At 43.7% G+C, this 16,754-nt stretch overlaps 1 protein-coding gene and 1 non-coding gene across 2 annotated transcripts; one reads left to right on the top strand and one right to left on the bottom strand.

The window, feature by feature from the left end:
- The first annotated feature begins 398 nt into the window (after positions 1-398).
- Positions 399-1,226, top strand: LOC108831644 (uncharacterized). The gene is made up of 2 exons (XM_018605161.1): positions 399-984; positions 1,102-1,226. Exons 1-2 carry the CDS (start codon positions 399-401, stop codon positions 1,224-1,226), a joined length of 711 nt encoding a protein of 236 aa, XP_018460663.1.
- An 8,270-nt stretch (positions 1,227-9,496) lies between these two features.
- Positions 9,497-9,604, bottom strand: LOC130512161 (small nucleolar RNA R71). The gene has a single exon (XR_008945721.1). It is a non-coding gene; the product is annotated as a small nucleolar RNA R71 (small nucleolar RNA).
- Positions 9,605-16,754: the final 7,150 nt, after the last annotated feature.

Here is a 16,754-nt window from a genome sequence, read left to right as displayed (position 1 = left end):
TCTGATGCTCCGATGGTGGAAGCTGAGGTCCAAGTTGCCAAAGATCCTCCTGAGATTGAGCCCCCGAGGAATAAGAGGTCCAGAACCGATCAGGTTGACAGACTTTCTAGGTCTTCCTCCTCGTCTTCCAGAGGAGGTACCGTTGGTTGGAGTTTCACTCATTCAAAGCCTGGGTCGATCTTAGACGACTCATGGGGTTTAGCGACGTTGATGAGGCACATGAAGAGAAATGGATGCTCCCTCCCCTCGATCAACAACCTGACTAACTGAGATGAGTACGCTGAGATAGCTCATTTCATGGGTCAGGTATGGAATTTTAAAATTCCTCTTTACGTATTTAGAAATTTATTTATCGTTTGGTTGTTTCCATCGTTCTGCAGCTGGCTGGAGCTGTTAACATGGCTCAATTGAAATTTGAGGATGCTATGCACAATGCCCCCAATGCTGGAGAATTAGCTCAGGTTACTGAGCTAGTCAAAGCTACCAAGATGGAGCTTGATCAGGCTCGGGTTCAGGTCTCTGAACTTCAAGCCGAGGTCGAGAGACTTGGTTCCAAGGCCGACATTCAGCAAGGGAAGATCGAGAGTCAAGCGATCGATATCCAGGTGAAGGGTAGGAAGATTGCTGAGTTGGATTCTGCTCGGAAGATAGCTGAGTATCAGGTCAGGGAGCTGATTACTTCATCTCAAGACAACCTGAGGAACAAGGAAGTCGAGGTCAAGCTAGCCGTTAGGAGAGGAAAGAGGGAGGTAGCTGAAGCTTATAACAAGATCTTAGCTTCCGTCAAGGAGAAGTTCTCCAAGAAGAAGGATGAGGTTGACCTTCAGATTTACGCTCAGGAGCTTCAGGCAAATACCGAGCTCCTGAAAGATATGCTGAACAACGAGATCAAGAGTGCTGAAGAAGAGTACAATCGTTTGATGGCTCTGATGCCGGAAGCGGCTGCTGCGTACGAAAAGGTTCAAGTCTCAGATTTCTCGATCAGCAAGCTCCCTCTTCCTCAATTCTCCGAGAGCTCAGGTACTTTCGAGATCAACATGTTTAATCCGTCATTTTCTGGAGAGTATGGTTCTAACTTAGGTTTGGTGGGTTCTTACTCAGCCCCAGTCGAAACCACCCCGGGAGATGACGATAAGGAGATGGAGGAAGAAGTTCCTGACAAGGAGAATGAACCAGTCGAGGCAGATAAGTATGTTGAGAAGAGTTCTGGTGATAAGGAAGGTTAAGAGCCGAGGCTCTTTCGTGTGCTTTTGGTGTGTTTTTTAGGATTTCTGCCCAACGGGCTTTCATTTCGTTTGCTTCTAAGACTTATAGCATGAGGAGGCTTTTAAACCTTTGTTTGCATTAGGATCTTGTGAACCTTTGTTAGCCTGAGGAGGCTTTTAAACCATTAAGTCTCAGTTTTATTTGATTTTCGTTCTAAGTCATTTGACTTGTCTTAATCATTTCTTGGATGAATTCGAACTTTGTTAAGTAAGAGTTTTGATTGGAAATGTATTGCGATCACTAAATACGAGGTTCACTGACTTCTCAGAATTAGGTTTCGGATTTTTACAGTAACAGGTCTCCAGAATTTCGAGTATATCCGGTTCTGAGGTTCCTTTAAAAGGAGTTCCTGACATTTTGAAATTAGCTCAAGATTTGTAGGAACCTGAGTTTAATATGCGGTTTTCTTTTGAGAGTGGTTCATGGGAACCTGAATTCGTTTTGGGAGATTTTGAAACTTTCTTAAATTTGTTAAGGGTTTTAAGACCTTTTTAGTTACTAAGGATTTTAGGACCTTAGGTTTGAGTTCGTGGGAACCTGAATTCATTTATAGGATTTTAAGACCTTCCTAGTTACTAAGGGTTTCAAGACCTTAGGTTTAGATTTGCGAATTATGAATATGCTTTGAAGGATTTTAGGACCTCCAAGATTACTGAAGATTTTAAGAAGGATTTTAAGACCTTTTGAGAATTTGAGATACAAAAGACAATTGTTTTATTGATAATAGAGTACATAGTGCTGAAATGATCATACAATTGCTGCTTGGGCTATGTGACTTTAATCAAACATATGCCCCCTTTGGTCATAGTGAACATAATGTTGAAATGATGTTGGGGCTGCACTCATGACGAAGTTGCCTACGTACCCAGTCAAGGGATCAAGCCTAATGTAGTTCAAGGAATTTAGTTACCTAATGATAGTATCTCTTGAGGTTCCTGGCGTTCCATGATCGGATTTCAGGTACCCCGGTTCGCACCTTCTGGAGCTTGTAGACGCCAGGTCGTACCACGTGGATAATCCGGTAAGGACCTTCCCAATTGGTTCCTAACTTCCCAGCGTCTGGCTCCTTGGTTCCTTCGAAAACCTTTCTAAGTACTAGGTCACCTACAGCGAACTGTCGGGGCCTGACTTTGGAGTTGTAATGTCGTGCCATTGCTTGCTGGTAGTTTTGAATACGAAGCAGGGCTCGGTCTCGTCTTTCCTCGATTAGATCGAGGCTGTCCGTCAGGAGCTGGTCATTAGCTGCAGGATCGGACGTACAGGGTTCCCGGCAGAGGCTACCAACAGTGGTTTCGGCTGGGACGACAGCTTCCATCCCGCAGGCTAAGAAGAAAGGGGTTTCCTCTGTAGCCTTTCGTGGGGTGGTTCGACATGCCCATAGTACTTCAGGTAACTTTTCTGACCAGAGTTCCTTCTGGGTTCCGAGGCGTTTCTTAAGGTTTTGCTAATATTGACTTATTAGCAGCCTCCGCCTGGCCGTTTCCTTGAGGGCGTCGAGGTGTTGAAAAGGTAAGGCGGATATTCCATTTGTCACAAAAAATTTTGAAGTCGTGAGATATGAATTGTCCTCCATTATCAGTCACGATTTTATGGGACACCGTGCCTGCACACGATGTCTTTCCACAAAAATCGTTCGACTTCGAATCTGGTTACCTGTTGGAAAGCTTCAGCCTCAATCCACTTTGTGAAATAGTCTGTTAGGACTAAGAGGAAGCGTAGCTTCTTCTTTCCACTTGCTGACGCTACTAGTGGTCCTACGATGTCCATGGACCACCTCATAAATGGGTAAGGAGCGGATATGTTGGATAGCTTTTCCGCAGGTTGGTGTATAATCGGTGCATGTCTCTGGCATTTGTCGCATGAGGAAGAGTAGACCTCACAGTCTGCAATAATGGTAGGCCAGAAATAGCCCTGTCTTTTGATTCGGATAGCTAGAGCTCTGCCATCGGCGTGGTTTCCACGGGAGCCGTCGTGCATTTCCTTCATGAGTTTCATAGCAACGAGGCCATGGACGCATTTTAGGTAAGGTCCGGAGACGCTTCGTTTGTAGAGGGCAGAATTGATTATGCAGTATCTCGCGCTTAATGCTTTGAGTTTTCGAGCCTCCCATTTATTGGGTGGAGTTTTTCCCTCTAGAATGTATTGCATGATTGGTATTCTCCAGTCCTCTCTCCCTACAATTGAAGAGACGAGGGAAGTTCCTGTTCGGGACCTGGTGTCGTGGTGCCCCCGGAGATATTCGTAAGATTAGGCTCCAGGGAATCTGAATTCTGAGGAATATCTCCAATTTCCTCGTTGTTCTCCGGGGTCTGGATGGTGCCCCCAGATGAGTTTTCAAGAGCGGAGCGGCTTCTAGTTTTGACTTTACAGACGAGTGAGTCCGAGGTCTGGATGGTGCCCCGGAGGTATTCGTAGGATTTGACTCCAGGGAGTCTGGATTTCGGGGAATACCTTCGTTTTTGTCGTTGTTCTCCGTGTTTTGGATCGTGTTCCCAGAGGTATGCTTTTTAGAGCTGCGTATTTTGGTTTTTGGGAACCAGAATGTTGTGAAAACTTGGGTAGCTACCGTTTCAGGGTAGTTACCCTCTGTTTGCTCTTTTGGTTTGCTGTTTATCTCAGCTTTAGTAGCTATGTCGATACTTGGCTTTTTGATTCCTTCCACGGGTATAATCCGTTTTACGAGAGGGTTTGATGTGGAGGCTAAAGCAGCCAACGCGTCTGCTGAGGAGTTCTCTCCTCGTGGGATCCTTGTTAGCTCGAATTTGCCGAACTGCCTAGTGAGGTTCTGGACGACTTCGAGATATGCCCCCATTCTTTCGTCCCTCGTTTCGTATTCTCCGTGAAACTGGCTAGCTACTAGCTGTGAATCACTATAAGCGTTTAGCTCTCGAATTCCGAGGCTTAGGGCGAGTTTTAACCCTGCGATTAGTGCTTCATATTCAGCCTCATTGTTTGAGGCACTGAATCTGAGCCTGTAGGACAGCTCGATGGTTTCTCCAGCTGATGAAGTCAGCCTTAGTCCGACACCGGAACCTTGTTTTGATGAGGCTCCGTCGACATACAAGCTCCACTTCCGAGCTTCCATTTCCGATCTAATTGCTCAGATGCTAGCTCAATGACAAAACCGGCAAGGACCTGAGCCTTTGCTGCTGCTCGAGGTCTGTACTCGATGTCATATTCACTGAGCTCTATGGCCCATTTAGCCAATCGTCCTGATTGGCTGGGACTGTGCTATATCATTCGTAATGGTTGTGAAGTCATTACGACGATCGAGTGCGATTAGAAGTAGGGTCGTAATTTCCTGGCAGCTGTTACGACCGCTAGCGCTAATTTTTCCATAGTAGGGTACCTTGTTTCGGCGTCTATCAAACTCTTGCTGGTGTAATAGACAGGTCTCTGTTCATTTTGTTCTTCTCGTACCAGCACGCCGCTAACCGCATCGGTTGATACGGCGAGGTACAGATACAGTGGCTCTCCTATTACTGGCTTAGACAGGATCGGAGGTTCGGAGAGGTAAGCTTTCAATTGCTTGAAGGCTTCTTCACATTTCTCGTCCCATAAGAACTTCTTATTATTTTTTAGAAGTTTATAGAACGGGAGGCACTTATCGGTGGACCTGGATATGAATCGATTTAATGCTGCGATTCGTCCAGTCAATCTCTGTACCTCTCTGGTTGTCTTAGGTGACGGCATTTCCAGGAAGGTCGCTATCTGCTGCGGGTTAGCCTCAATGCCTCTTTCAGTTACCAGGTATCCGAGGAACTCGCCCGAGGGTACCCGAAGGTACATTTAGCGGGATTGAGCTTCATATCGTATTTGTTAAGGATATCGAAGCATTCCCTTAAGTGGGAGATATGGTCTTCCCCAGCTGAGGACTTGACTAACATATCGTCAATATAGACCTCCATAGTTTTTCCGAGTTGTCCAGCGAACATCTTATTCACTAGCCTCTGGTAAGTGGCCCCTGCGTTCTTCAACCCGAATGGCATAACCTTGTAACAATAGGTTCCTCGTTCGGTTATGAATGCCATTTTTTCTTGGTCTTCAGGATCCATCATGATTTGATTGTACCCTGAAAAGGCATCCATGAAGGACAAGAGTCGGTGGCCAGCTATTGCTTCGACCAGGCGGTCGATGTGAGGGAACAGGAAACTGTCTTTGGGACAAGCCTTGTTTAGGTCAGTGAAATCTACACATATTCTCCATTTCTCGTTTTTATTTTTTACAACTACCGGGTTAGCTAACCAGTCAGGGTAGTGCACCTCTCGAATGGACCCAGCTTTCGTAAGTCGGTCAACTTCGTCGTTAACAGCTTGAGCCTTTTCGAGGCCCAGCTTGCGACGCTTTTGTTTGATTAGTTTGAAAGTGGGGTCTACTTTCAGTTTATGGGGGTGACATTCGGATATATACCCTTCATGTCGTTGGTGGTCCATGCAAAGGTTTTGACGTTGCTTTTTAGGAAGTCAATGAGCTCCTTTTTAGTCTCAAGAGATAGCTCAGAGCCGATGCTCACCTGTCTTTCAGGATTTGAGTCATCGATGCAGACTTTCTCGGTGAGGTTCCTAGGGGGACCTCGAATATTTTGTTGCATCTCACGACCCTCCTGGATCTGTAATTGCTATTGGGGCGATTTTTTGAGGATTTCGAATCCGCCCAGGTAACAGATCCTGGAGATCTTCTGGCTACCATGTACGGTAGTTATCCCTTCAGGTGTTGGGAATTTCACGCATTGATGATAAGTTGAGGCTACTGCTTTCATCTTATGGATCCAGGGTCTTCCTAGGATCGCATGGAACGGGGAAGGCCTGTCGATGACAACTAAATTGGTCATTTTCATTATTCCGCCAGCTATGATTGGGAGTTTGATAGTTCCCAATGAGGTAGCTGTTTCTCCGGAAAAGCCTACGAGATTAGCTTTCTGGCCAATAATTTCGTAGTCGTCTATTTCCATCCCTTTCAGGGTGTTGTAGAAAATAAGGTCGACAGAGCTTCCTGTGTCTATCATAAGCTTAGGCACCTCGTACCCTGCGATGTTCAGGGTGACTATCAGGGCGTCATCGTGAGGCATGTCAAGGTCTGACGTCTCACTTTCCCAGAAAGAAAATTTAGTGTTGGACTCAGGGTTGGGAGGCTTAGGTCTAGTGTTGGACACAGCCTTCCGCACGTGATTTTTAATAGAATTGACGGAGTCTTGACACATATCGGATCCTCCAAGGATACAGTCCACCCTCGAGTCGGGGCTCGATTGAGGTGACGGTTTGCTCAAGAGAGCCTCGATTTGTAGGCTTTTTCCTTGGGGGAATTTTCCAAGAATCATATCGACTCTTTTCTTGGGAGCTGGAGGTGGCGAATCTATCTCCTTCTCGGGTGACCTTTCGCGTTTTGGAGAGGTATCTCTGGGACCTCTTTTCTGATAGGGCGGTGGCTTTTTGAGGTCCATGCCCTTTATTTCTCCGGCTGCGAATTTAGCTGACAGCTGTTGTTGGAGGTCCCAACATTCATCAGTTGAGTGCCCTTCTCGATCGTGATAAGAACAATGTTTGTTCTTATCGAAACCTTTTGACCAGGGGGCTTTAGTCGTCGTGGCTGATACACTAAAAATGAATCCTTGCTACTGCCAAGGTAACAGTTGCAATTGTAGTACTTGAGATTCAAATCCAGAGGACCAGTCTACACTCTAGTTCTATAAGTTCCGAAATCAAGCTAAGAAGAAGATATGAATTTGGTTATAAGGTGACGATAGTTAACAAGCAAATAAAACACGAGATTGATTCAATTAAACAAGAGCTAGCCTAGGGTATTTCATTGGGTGTTGAATTGGAGCCAAACAATTATTCAAGCGCGATGAAGTGCTTTCTAGAACTCGGATCACTCAGCTGGAACACTCCACTGTCGTGGCAGTGACCGCTTTGCAGATCGATCTCACCACCTAACTGTCGTTGGGATGAGGATCGATTGCAAGCTTTAGAGAACAGGTCCGATCAGTTCACTTACTGATATACCATGGATTTTACCCGTTTTTAACCATGGTATACTAGTGTTTTACTATATATTTAATCTGTTTTCTAGCCTGTTAGGTATGTTTTCAGGTTCAGGAGCATTTTGTGAGAAAGTGATGTTTTTGGAGTATTTTGGAGTACAAGAGATGATACACCCGAGTTGACCATTCAAGACTAAGTCGGAAGTCAACATTGCGATTATAATCGATCGATACTCATTCTGAGTTGTCGATCGATGTAACCGAGAAGATCCGAATACTAGAAGATTATAATCGATCGATACACATTCAGTGTTGTCGATCGATATCGAGGACGAAATGGTTTAGCCGACTACTTCACCAAGACTTCACCAAATTACGAGATTGCCCCTGATGAGTTTTTAACCTAATGGAAATGCTTAAATACTCCTGCTAAGTATTTTTGACGGCAAGTTTTGAAACCTTTGAGGCTTGAAGCTTTTAACAACCCTCAAAGCAGAGAGTGTGAGAGAGAGAGACTAGAGTTTTATTTGTTTGAGAGAGATTGTAGAGATTTCTCATCTCCTTTTGTATTTCTACTTTATTCTATCTATGCAATTCTTTCATCTATCTATTGTTATGAATTGTCTAGCTATGTCTGAGTAGTCTACTTGTTAGATCTAGGGTTTAAATAGGTTTGTGGGATTAGCCCCAAACTATAATTGCTAAGTTGTGATACTCATCAAATGGATTGTACCCTATGCTTGTTTTAGATTAGCTAACTAGAACATAGATCACTAGGATCTTAGATTATCTTGAATTATCCATTTGAGCGATGCCTGTTTCCCGTTGAGAAGAACGACAGTTCCTCCTTGAGACCTTGCGGTCATATTCGGTTCGCGCCTAGGCAGATCTAGAGGTCGTCGATCGATAACCCGACTGGTGAATCGATCGGCGCCGCCAAAGGTGTATCGCTCGAATCTCAAAAGGATATCGACCGACTCTTTTTCTGTGTCATCATGCGAAAGGTGTGGCCAGAGATCTAGATATTTTAACCAGTGATTCATTCACATATGTTATGCGTCTGAGATCTATAATATCATGCAAGCAACTTGTTAAAGCATTTATAGAGATTATAATCTCCATTCCTGAATAGAAACCCTATGTCTAGCACTTTTTATCCCATTTAAACAACCATTCATATTGTTAGTTAGAGCAACTGCCTTGCTCATTTTAGGAATTGTTATTTTCATTTCTATCATATAAACCAACCTTGCCTATGATTGATTAGTAGATTTTATTTAATTGGTTCCCTAGCTCGTCGTGATTCGATCCCTACGTACTACAGTTGTACCTCTTATTTGAGAGAGTAAGCTCTACTGGGTAATTTGAGCACTATCAAATTTGGCGCCGTTGCCGGGGAGTTTTGATCGCCATTAAATTTAATCTTATTATTCTTAGGTTTTTCTTTTACCCCCTTTCTTATTTTAAATTTTTCTTGTATTTTCAGGTACATGCCCAGCAGTACCAGAAGCAACAGGGGAAATCAACTATTATTCTCAGAGGATCCTGCACACTTGGAACGCTCAATCCGCAAAGACCTATGCTCCGCATCGATCGACAGAACCGCATTACCGTCGACTGATACTCACGTTCAACAGTCGACCGACATTCAGACAGCACCGTCGACCGATACCGTTCGCCGATCCGCATCGTTCGATACTTCTAACCGTATATCGATCGACACTACTCCGCGAAGCATGGTCGCGATTGTCATTCTCACGCAGGGCGAGAATGGAAACCTGTATGACCAAGATGGTCATCTGCGTAATGCAACAGGTCAGAAACTAGATGCACAGGGAAACATAATCCCTGAACCTGAAGCTGAGGCTACAGGAGAAACTCAAACACGATCGTTGGCAGACTATAACCGTCCAGACGAGTACTACACCAACATATCAGCTATTCGACTTCCAGAGATTCAGAAGCCGAACTTCGAGCTCAAGCCTCAGTACTACTCTCTCGTGTCTCAGATACCTTATTCTAGGCAATCACACGAGCATCCTATGGACCATCTGGAGAGGTTCGAGGATCTTATCGCTGCTATTCGTATGGATGGAGTCCCGAGGACTACCTACTCTGCAAGCTCTTCAAATACTCACTGATTGGAGAAGCTTCGCACTGGCTCAAGCAGCTACCTACAGGATCACTGACATCCTGGGCCGACATCAAAAACGCCTTCCTGCGTAATTTCTTTGATGAGGCACGCGCTGAAGACTTAAGAAGCAAAATCGCCACTTTCGCACAGAAGCCTAGTGAGACTTTTAAAGACGCGTGGATCAAATTCAAGTTCTTCCAGCGAGACTGTCCACACCATGGATTCAATGAAGTGCAGCTGTTAAGCACTTTCTACAGAGGTATCGCCTTAAGGTATCAGATGGCTCTTGATACTGCTAGTGAGGGGAACTTCAACACTAGGAATCCAATAGAGGCTGTGAGACTTATTGAGAACCTAGCCAACAGCAGCAGCACCAAGAACACTGACTCTGACAAGAAGAAATCTGTTGCAGCCATCGGGGAAGACCAGATGAATGAAGTCAGAGCCAAGATAGATGCTTTAAATGCATTTCTGGGGCAGCCAGTCTGCTCAGCTGAAGAAGGAGAGGCTAGAGAAGATGATACAGAGGAAGATGTGAACTACATTGGAGGTACTGGATTTCAGAGATATGGAAACCAGAGTGGAAACATAAACTTTTTTGGCAGTGGTCAGAAGAGTAACTACAACCAAAGTTCACAGTATCAGAAACCCTTCACCAACACAAGGAACTACGGCAACTCAGCTTACAAAAACCACACCACCCACCCAGGAGAGTAAGTTTGATGCCATGATTGATAGAGTTCTAGAAGGTCAGCAGAAGCTTACAGTAGACTTCAATGGGAAGATTGATTCTGTCTTCAACAATCTGACCACGAGGATAGACACCATCTGCACTCAAGTTAAGAAACTTGAGACACAGATTGTCCAGACTGAAGACTCTATCAGAAGGATTGGAACTTCTAAGGAAGTAGGGGAAGGAAATATGAAACACCACGTCAATGCTATCATAGATGATGATTTCTGGCAAGTGGTGAAACAGGAGAAGCTACAAGAAGAAGACTTTGAAGTGGAAAGTTCACTAAGTCTGGTATATCACAATGGTGTCGATCGATACCAACTAGTCCACATCGATCGACATCAACGATGTCTTTTCTGATACGACGCAGATTGCAACACGGTTAGGATATTGACACATGCTGAATTCACGGCTTCTCATCCATACCCACCCACCCACACCTACGAAGATATCGACCGACGAGACGAGCCACTCATCGATCGACACAAAGAAGAGAAACGTATCGTCGACCCTATTCTCCACCTATCGATCGACACGCACCTCTCACATACCGAGTGCAACTACCATCGATAGACAGCAACCGAATCAATGCACTCAGACCCACACCGAAACCACAAGCTAACCCTACCGAAATAACTGGTAACCTTTCAGACACTACACCTGCATCAGAGGAAACTGAAGGAAGAAGGTTAAGGAGTAGAAAGGAGAAGATTCCTAAGAACCTTAAGGGGAAGCTAATGAAAAGGAGATTGATGGTTTCACTAAGAGAGTTATCGGAATCCCACCAGAGAAACCTTTTGAGGAGGTTTATTTCACAAAGAGATTGTGGATGTTCTTCAGAGAAACAAGGGAGACTGAAACTGACATTAGGAGAAGGTTTGACAATGTCAGAGAAGAGATGAGGAAAAGGATTACTTTGCTAAAGAAGAGTGATCCTGGGAAGTTTGCAATACCCTGTGTGGTACAAGGGATTGAATTTCCTCATGCACTATGTGACACTGGTTCATCAGTCAGCATCTTACCAAAGGTCATGGCAGACCATCTGGGCCTGCAAGTAGAGCCTTCACCAGAGATCTTTACTTTCGTGGATTACTCTCAGAGAAACTTTGGAGGCTTTGTCAAAGACCTGGAGGTACATATTGGTGATGCTATCGTCCCTGTGGATTTTCATGTCCTAGACATCAAGCTAAATTGGAACTCTTCCCTCTTACTTGGAAGAGCATTTATGGCTATAGTAGGAGCCATATGTGACATGAACACCAACAGGATGTGCTTGACTATGATAGATCCAGATATCCACTACGACCCTGTCAAGCTTGGCAAACCACCAGTCAAATTAGTGGTAAAGGAAGATGATACTGGTATCATCGCAGTTTGTCATTGTGAAGTCGAGTACGAGACAAAGTACTCGGGATCGATCGACAGTACTTTGACGTCATCGATCGACACTTGCAAGTCAGAGGAGATCGACAACAACTATGGATCATCGATCGACAGAGACCCACCAGATGATGAACTCGATCTACCAGATCATTGCTACTCGAATTTCGACATCCTACCCAACCGAAAGGAAGATGATTACTCAGTAAGGAGTTGGGCGGATAGCGGATTTCATGAGTTTTGCAGTAGACATAGCCACCTCTTCCCACAGTGGAGACCACAGTGAAGAACATGATGCAGACTATTGGGAAGAGAGAGCTTGGGAAAATTACTTGGAGAATGACAGATTTGCAATTCGATTCCCAAAATCGATCGACATCAAACGCCCACCATCGATCGATTATCTACTTCATCCAGCAAAACGACATCGTCCATCGATCGACATTGCCAGTATAATATCGATCGATATTAACCCGGACGACTTAAAGGACAAAATCAGAATTTCACCGATTAGGGCAACACATGGGTATAAAAGGTTGACAACTCAAGCCACGAAAATTCAAAACTTTTCACCTTCTACCCATCAGCTTCCAGCATTCAGAGATTTATCAATGGAAGACTGCAACAACATGTTCAATCGATCCAACTGTGCAGCTAGACGTGCACCATCGATCGCCACCACACACACACCCATCGATCGACACCTTCAACAGAGCTCAACCGAGATCTCATGAACCTTATGATATCAGGAACGTTTCACTAACACCTGATGAATTTGGAATTTTCAGGGACACAGATGGCTATGCAAGAGCTATGGATGGAAGAGTCTGCACATAACAAGAGAGGACATAGCAGACATCCTCCAAGTTGCTAATGGACCAGAAAACCTGTTCACACAGCAACATAGCCATCCAGACATCCTACATCACGTCCAGGACAACCACAACACCAACACGAGGGAGGACACAGTTCCTCCACACTTCGGTCAACCTCGACATTCACACATCGATCGACATCGTTTCAACACCGTCGATCGATGGCGGATATCCCAGATCGATCGACAGACCAAGAGTCCGATCGCCCGACAGACGATTGGAGTTTGGACGACGTGCCTTCAATACTGATGGATCCAGGAGATTCAAGTGGGAAGCTAAGGATGAATATGGTGTCTACAGAGATGAGTTTGGCTATGCTAGAGGAGTTGATGGTGAGATCATCCATGTTACCAAGGAGCAAGTAAAGAGACTTTTGGATAGAGCATCCCTTTTTCACAAAGGTTGCTTACGACTTCCAATACACACACGCCCTTACCATGCATACACACCACCACCAGTGCCCTACAGTAGAGAGGAGGTGGATGATATGGTGACTGATGTATGGAGAGCTCAGGCGCACCTTGAGGCAAACATGCACACATTGGTGGAAGACACTTTCCAGCCTTTGGATGTCAGTTACAAGGACTTCCAGAATGATATGGCTGAGATAAGAGTGGAGCTTGGAAACATATTGACCATGCTTGAGAAAGAGGCTACGCCACCAGTATCGACCGACAGAGTACATGTACCATCGATCGACATCGGCAAGACTACATCCATGGACCGACCAGAATGTTCATCACCTAAGAAAGATGAATGGGAGGTTGCTTACATCAATACACGGATTGGAGACGTCTACAGCCCTCTCAACAACAATGTCGAATGGTTAAGCAAGAGGATCGATCTTCTACAGAAAGAGTTGGACACAATTCGCCAGAATGACCGAGCTTAAGAATGCTACTTTTTCATCGATCGACACATATACTTCATCATCGATCGACAAAAGGTTCGCAGAACTGGAAGATAGGATGAAAGCGTATGTAAGGAAGCATGAAATTTTCAGTTCTCCTATCCTGCGATGCAACACACAATGTCACAACAGCTGGACAAGCTAGAAAGAGACATGAGCATTGTTCAAGCTTATATTGATCTTCGTGACAGCAACGAAGCATCGATCGACAGGCCTAGACCAATATCGATCGACAGCGAGCCACCACCAGCGAAGAGAGTATGCACTGCAGCAGAAGTTGATGATATCAAACATCAGCTTTACGAAACTATGAATCTATGGAGGAAAGACTCATCGAAAGAAGTGATAACATTGAAGAGACTCTCAATGAAAGAGTGACCAACCTTGCAGAGCTACTGGTCCTTGAAGAATGAGATACGCACTATGCAGAGCAATCTTGAGTACCAAGGCCAACGTTCAGAATCGATCGACACAGCTGACACGGAGTCGATCGACAGCGATCCCAGCGAAGCGACCGAATACCAATTGTAGCATCGATCGATACTGCAGCTTTGGCAGATCAGGATCAACAGATTCAGGACCAGCACGCGAAAGACCAACATGCAGAACTACCTGAGCATTCTAGATTTGACTTCTATCAGCATCAGTTAGACACAGAAGATTTGGTCAGAAGGTTGCAAGTCATCAAAGCCGATTTAGCAAAGATATCTCCTAGATGGACAAGATCAGGTGATGCCACAAGAAGCTTCACTGCTGCTGAGTCCAAATGATGAGGGAAGTGTTTGCCCACCAGCAAACAAAACCCCCACTGCACCCCATGAGTCACTCACCTACCACAGTCAAGCTAAATGACTATAACCAAGCGCTGAGTGGGAGGCAACCCACTATTAGGTTTTCTTTTTCTTATTTTATTTATTTTATTTTCTTTTTGCTTTTATTTTTTTTCGAATTTATTTTGCAGTTTTTATTAGATCCAAGTAGAATGATAATTCCATCGACCGACATTCACCATTCATATCGCTCGACACCACACGACCATTACTAACGATCGACGTATACCACTACGAATCGATCGACATCTTGTCGATCAGGTTTATTCATTCTAACTTGTTATATTTATTAATTATGTTTATTTTATTTACCTCACCACCGGGTGTTACACTGGACAGTGTAATTTAAGTCTGGGGGAGTTTACTAATATGTGTTTTTATTTTGGTTTTTATTAAATGTTTTTTCAAAATTATTTTTCGCATAAGTATTAAATAGGAACATTGATATGGATTTATATTTGATTGTCTGACCACTCTTTAGCACCATTCTAGATTACTGATTGCAGATAGTACTAAAGATGCTAAAGTGGATCAACTTGCTATCTATATTCACTAGCTAAGATTGTTTGAAGGAACCAAAGCTGACCTCCAACACTAATACTGACTTATTTGCTTGTCTTGGGCTTGATATCACTGGATCGGAATCCTCTTACAAGTCTGGAAGGTAAAAAGTCTGTGTGTTTCTGGTTCCCTTCCTTCTCTCTCTTCGGCATCTCTCGAGATCTAAGTTTATGTTATAAAAGATTGAAATGATTTCTTGAGAAGCAGAGGGGTAGGAGTGTCTCCTGCGACCCCAGTATTCTAAATCTCAAGGATGATCACACATTGTGGAAACGAGGGGTAGGAGTGATCCCTGCGACCCATTATTCGCTACACTTTGTCAAAAATGTATGAGTTACAATGCAAATGTCAATGAGATGGACTAGATGACCTATGTGGCATCGAAACCTGTTGAAATTGAAACTAATAAGAGATTCAGTGAAGAGAGAAGAGGGGAGAAAGGGATCAGAGAAGACTACCTGTGTTCAGATACTTGTTTGAGTTGAATCCATGTGTTCTTTTGATCGATACTCCAAGGTAAAGCCTGCACTTTATTTTATGTTAAGAAATGAGGTTAGTAGAGGGAATGTCAGATGAGAATTGCTAAGTTGTTGACTAGATGAGTTTGGTTGCTAAGCTAGGATAAGGCATGATGAACTTCTGTGATTAGGATGTTAGACATGAATTGCAAACCCATAGAGTGATGACTTCAATATATTGAATCTTTGAGTTCCTGCTATTTCCAAACCTTTTCCAAAGACTACTGTTTTGCTTGAGGACAAGCAAAGGAGTAAGTCTGGGGAGTTGATATACCATGGATTTTACCCGTTTTTAACCATGGTATACTAGTATTTTACTATATATTTAATCTGTTTTCTAGCCTGTTAGGTATGTTTTCAGGTTCAGGAGCATTTTGTGAGAAAGTGATGTTTTTGGAGTATTTTGGAGTACAAGAGATGATACACCCGAGTTGACCATTCAAGACTAAGTCGGAAGTCAACATTGCGATTATAATCGATCGATACTCATCCTGAGTTGTCGATCGATGTAGCTGAGAAGATCCGTAGTACAGAAGATTATAATCGATCGATACACATTCAGTGTTGTCGATCGATATCGAGGACGAAATGGTTTAGCCGACTACTTCACCAAGACTTCACCAAATTACGAGATTGCCCCTGACGAGTTTTTAACCTAATGGAAATGCTTAAATACTCCTGCTAAGTATTTTTGACGGCAAGTTTTGAAACCTTTGAAGCTTGAAGCTTTAACAACCAAAGCAGAGAGTGTGAGAGAGAGACTAGAGTTTTATTTGTTTGAGAGAGATTGGAGAGATTTCTCATCTCCTTTTGTATTTCTACTTTATTCTATCTATGCAATTCTTTCATCTATCTATTGTTATGAATTTCTAGCTATGTCTGAGTAGTCTACTTGTTAGATCTAGGGTTTAAATAGGTTTGTGGGATTAGCCCCAAACTATAATTGCTAAGTTGTGATACTCATCAAATGGATTGTACCCTATGCTTGTTTTAGGATTAGCTAACTAGAACATAATCACTAGGATCTTAGATTATCTTGAATTATCCATTTGAGCGATGCCTGTTTCCCGTTGAGAAGAACGACAGTTCCTCCTTGAGACTTGGGTCATATTCGGTTCGCGCCTAGGCAGATCTAGAAGCCGTCGATCGATAACCCGACTGGTGAATCGATCGGCGCCGCGAAAGGTGTATCGCTTGATACTCAAAAGGATATCGAGACCTCTTTTCTGTGTCATCATGCGAAAGGTGTGGCCAGAGATCTAGATATTTTAACCAGTGATTCATTCACATATTTAAGCGGCTGAGATCTATAGTATCATGCAAGCAACTTGTTAAAGCATTTATAGAGATTATAATCTCCATTCCTGAATAGAAACCCTATGTCTTGCACTCTTTATCCCATTTAAACAACCCTTCATATTGTTAGTTAGAGCAACTGCCTTGCTCCATTTTAGGAATTGTTATTTTTATTTCTATCATATAAACCAACCTTGCCTAGGATTGATTAGTAGATTTTATTTAATTGGTTCCCTAGCTCCTCGTGATTCGATCCCTAAGTACTAAA

This window comes from Raphanus sativus, chromosome 4 (assembly GCF_000801105.2).
Source record: "Raphanus sativus cultivar WK10039 chromosome 4, ASM80110v3, whole genome shotgun sequence".
NCBI lineage: Eukaryota > Viridiplantae > Streptophyta > Magnoliopsida > Brassicales > Brassicaceae > Raphanus > Raphanus sativus.
This window is presented reverse-complemented; position numbering and strand designations above follow the sequence as displayed.

Excerpts from the sequence above, each read along its gene's own strand:
- LOC108831644 (XM_018605161.1), top strand. The coding sequence starts at position 399 with ATGGCTCAATTGAAATTTGAGGATGCTATGCACAATGCCCCCAATGCT. Across the intron at positions 985-1,101 it reads AGTCTCAGATTTCTCGATCA|CCCCAGTCGAAACCACCCCG; the intron begins GCAAGCTCCCTC and ends GTTCTTACTCAG.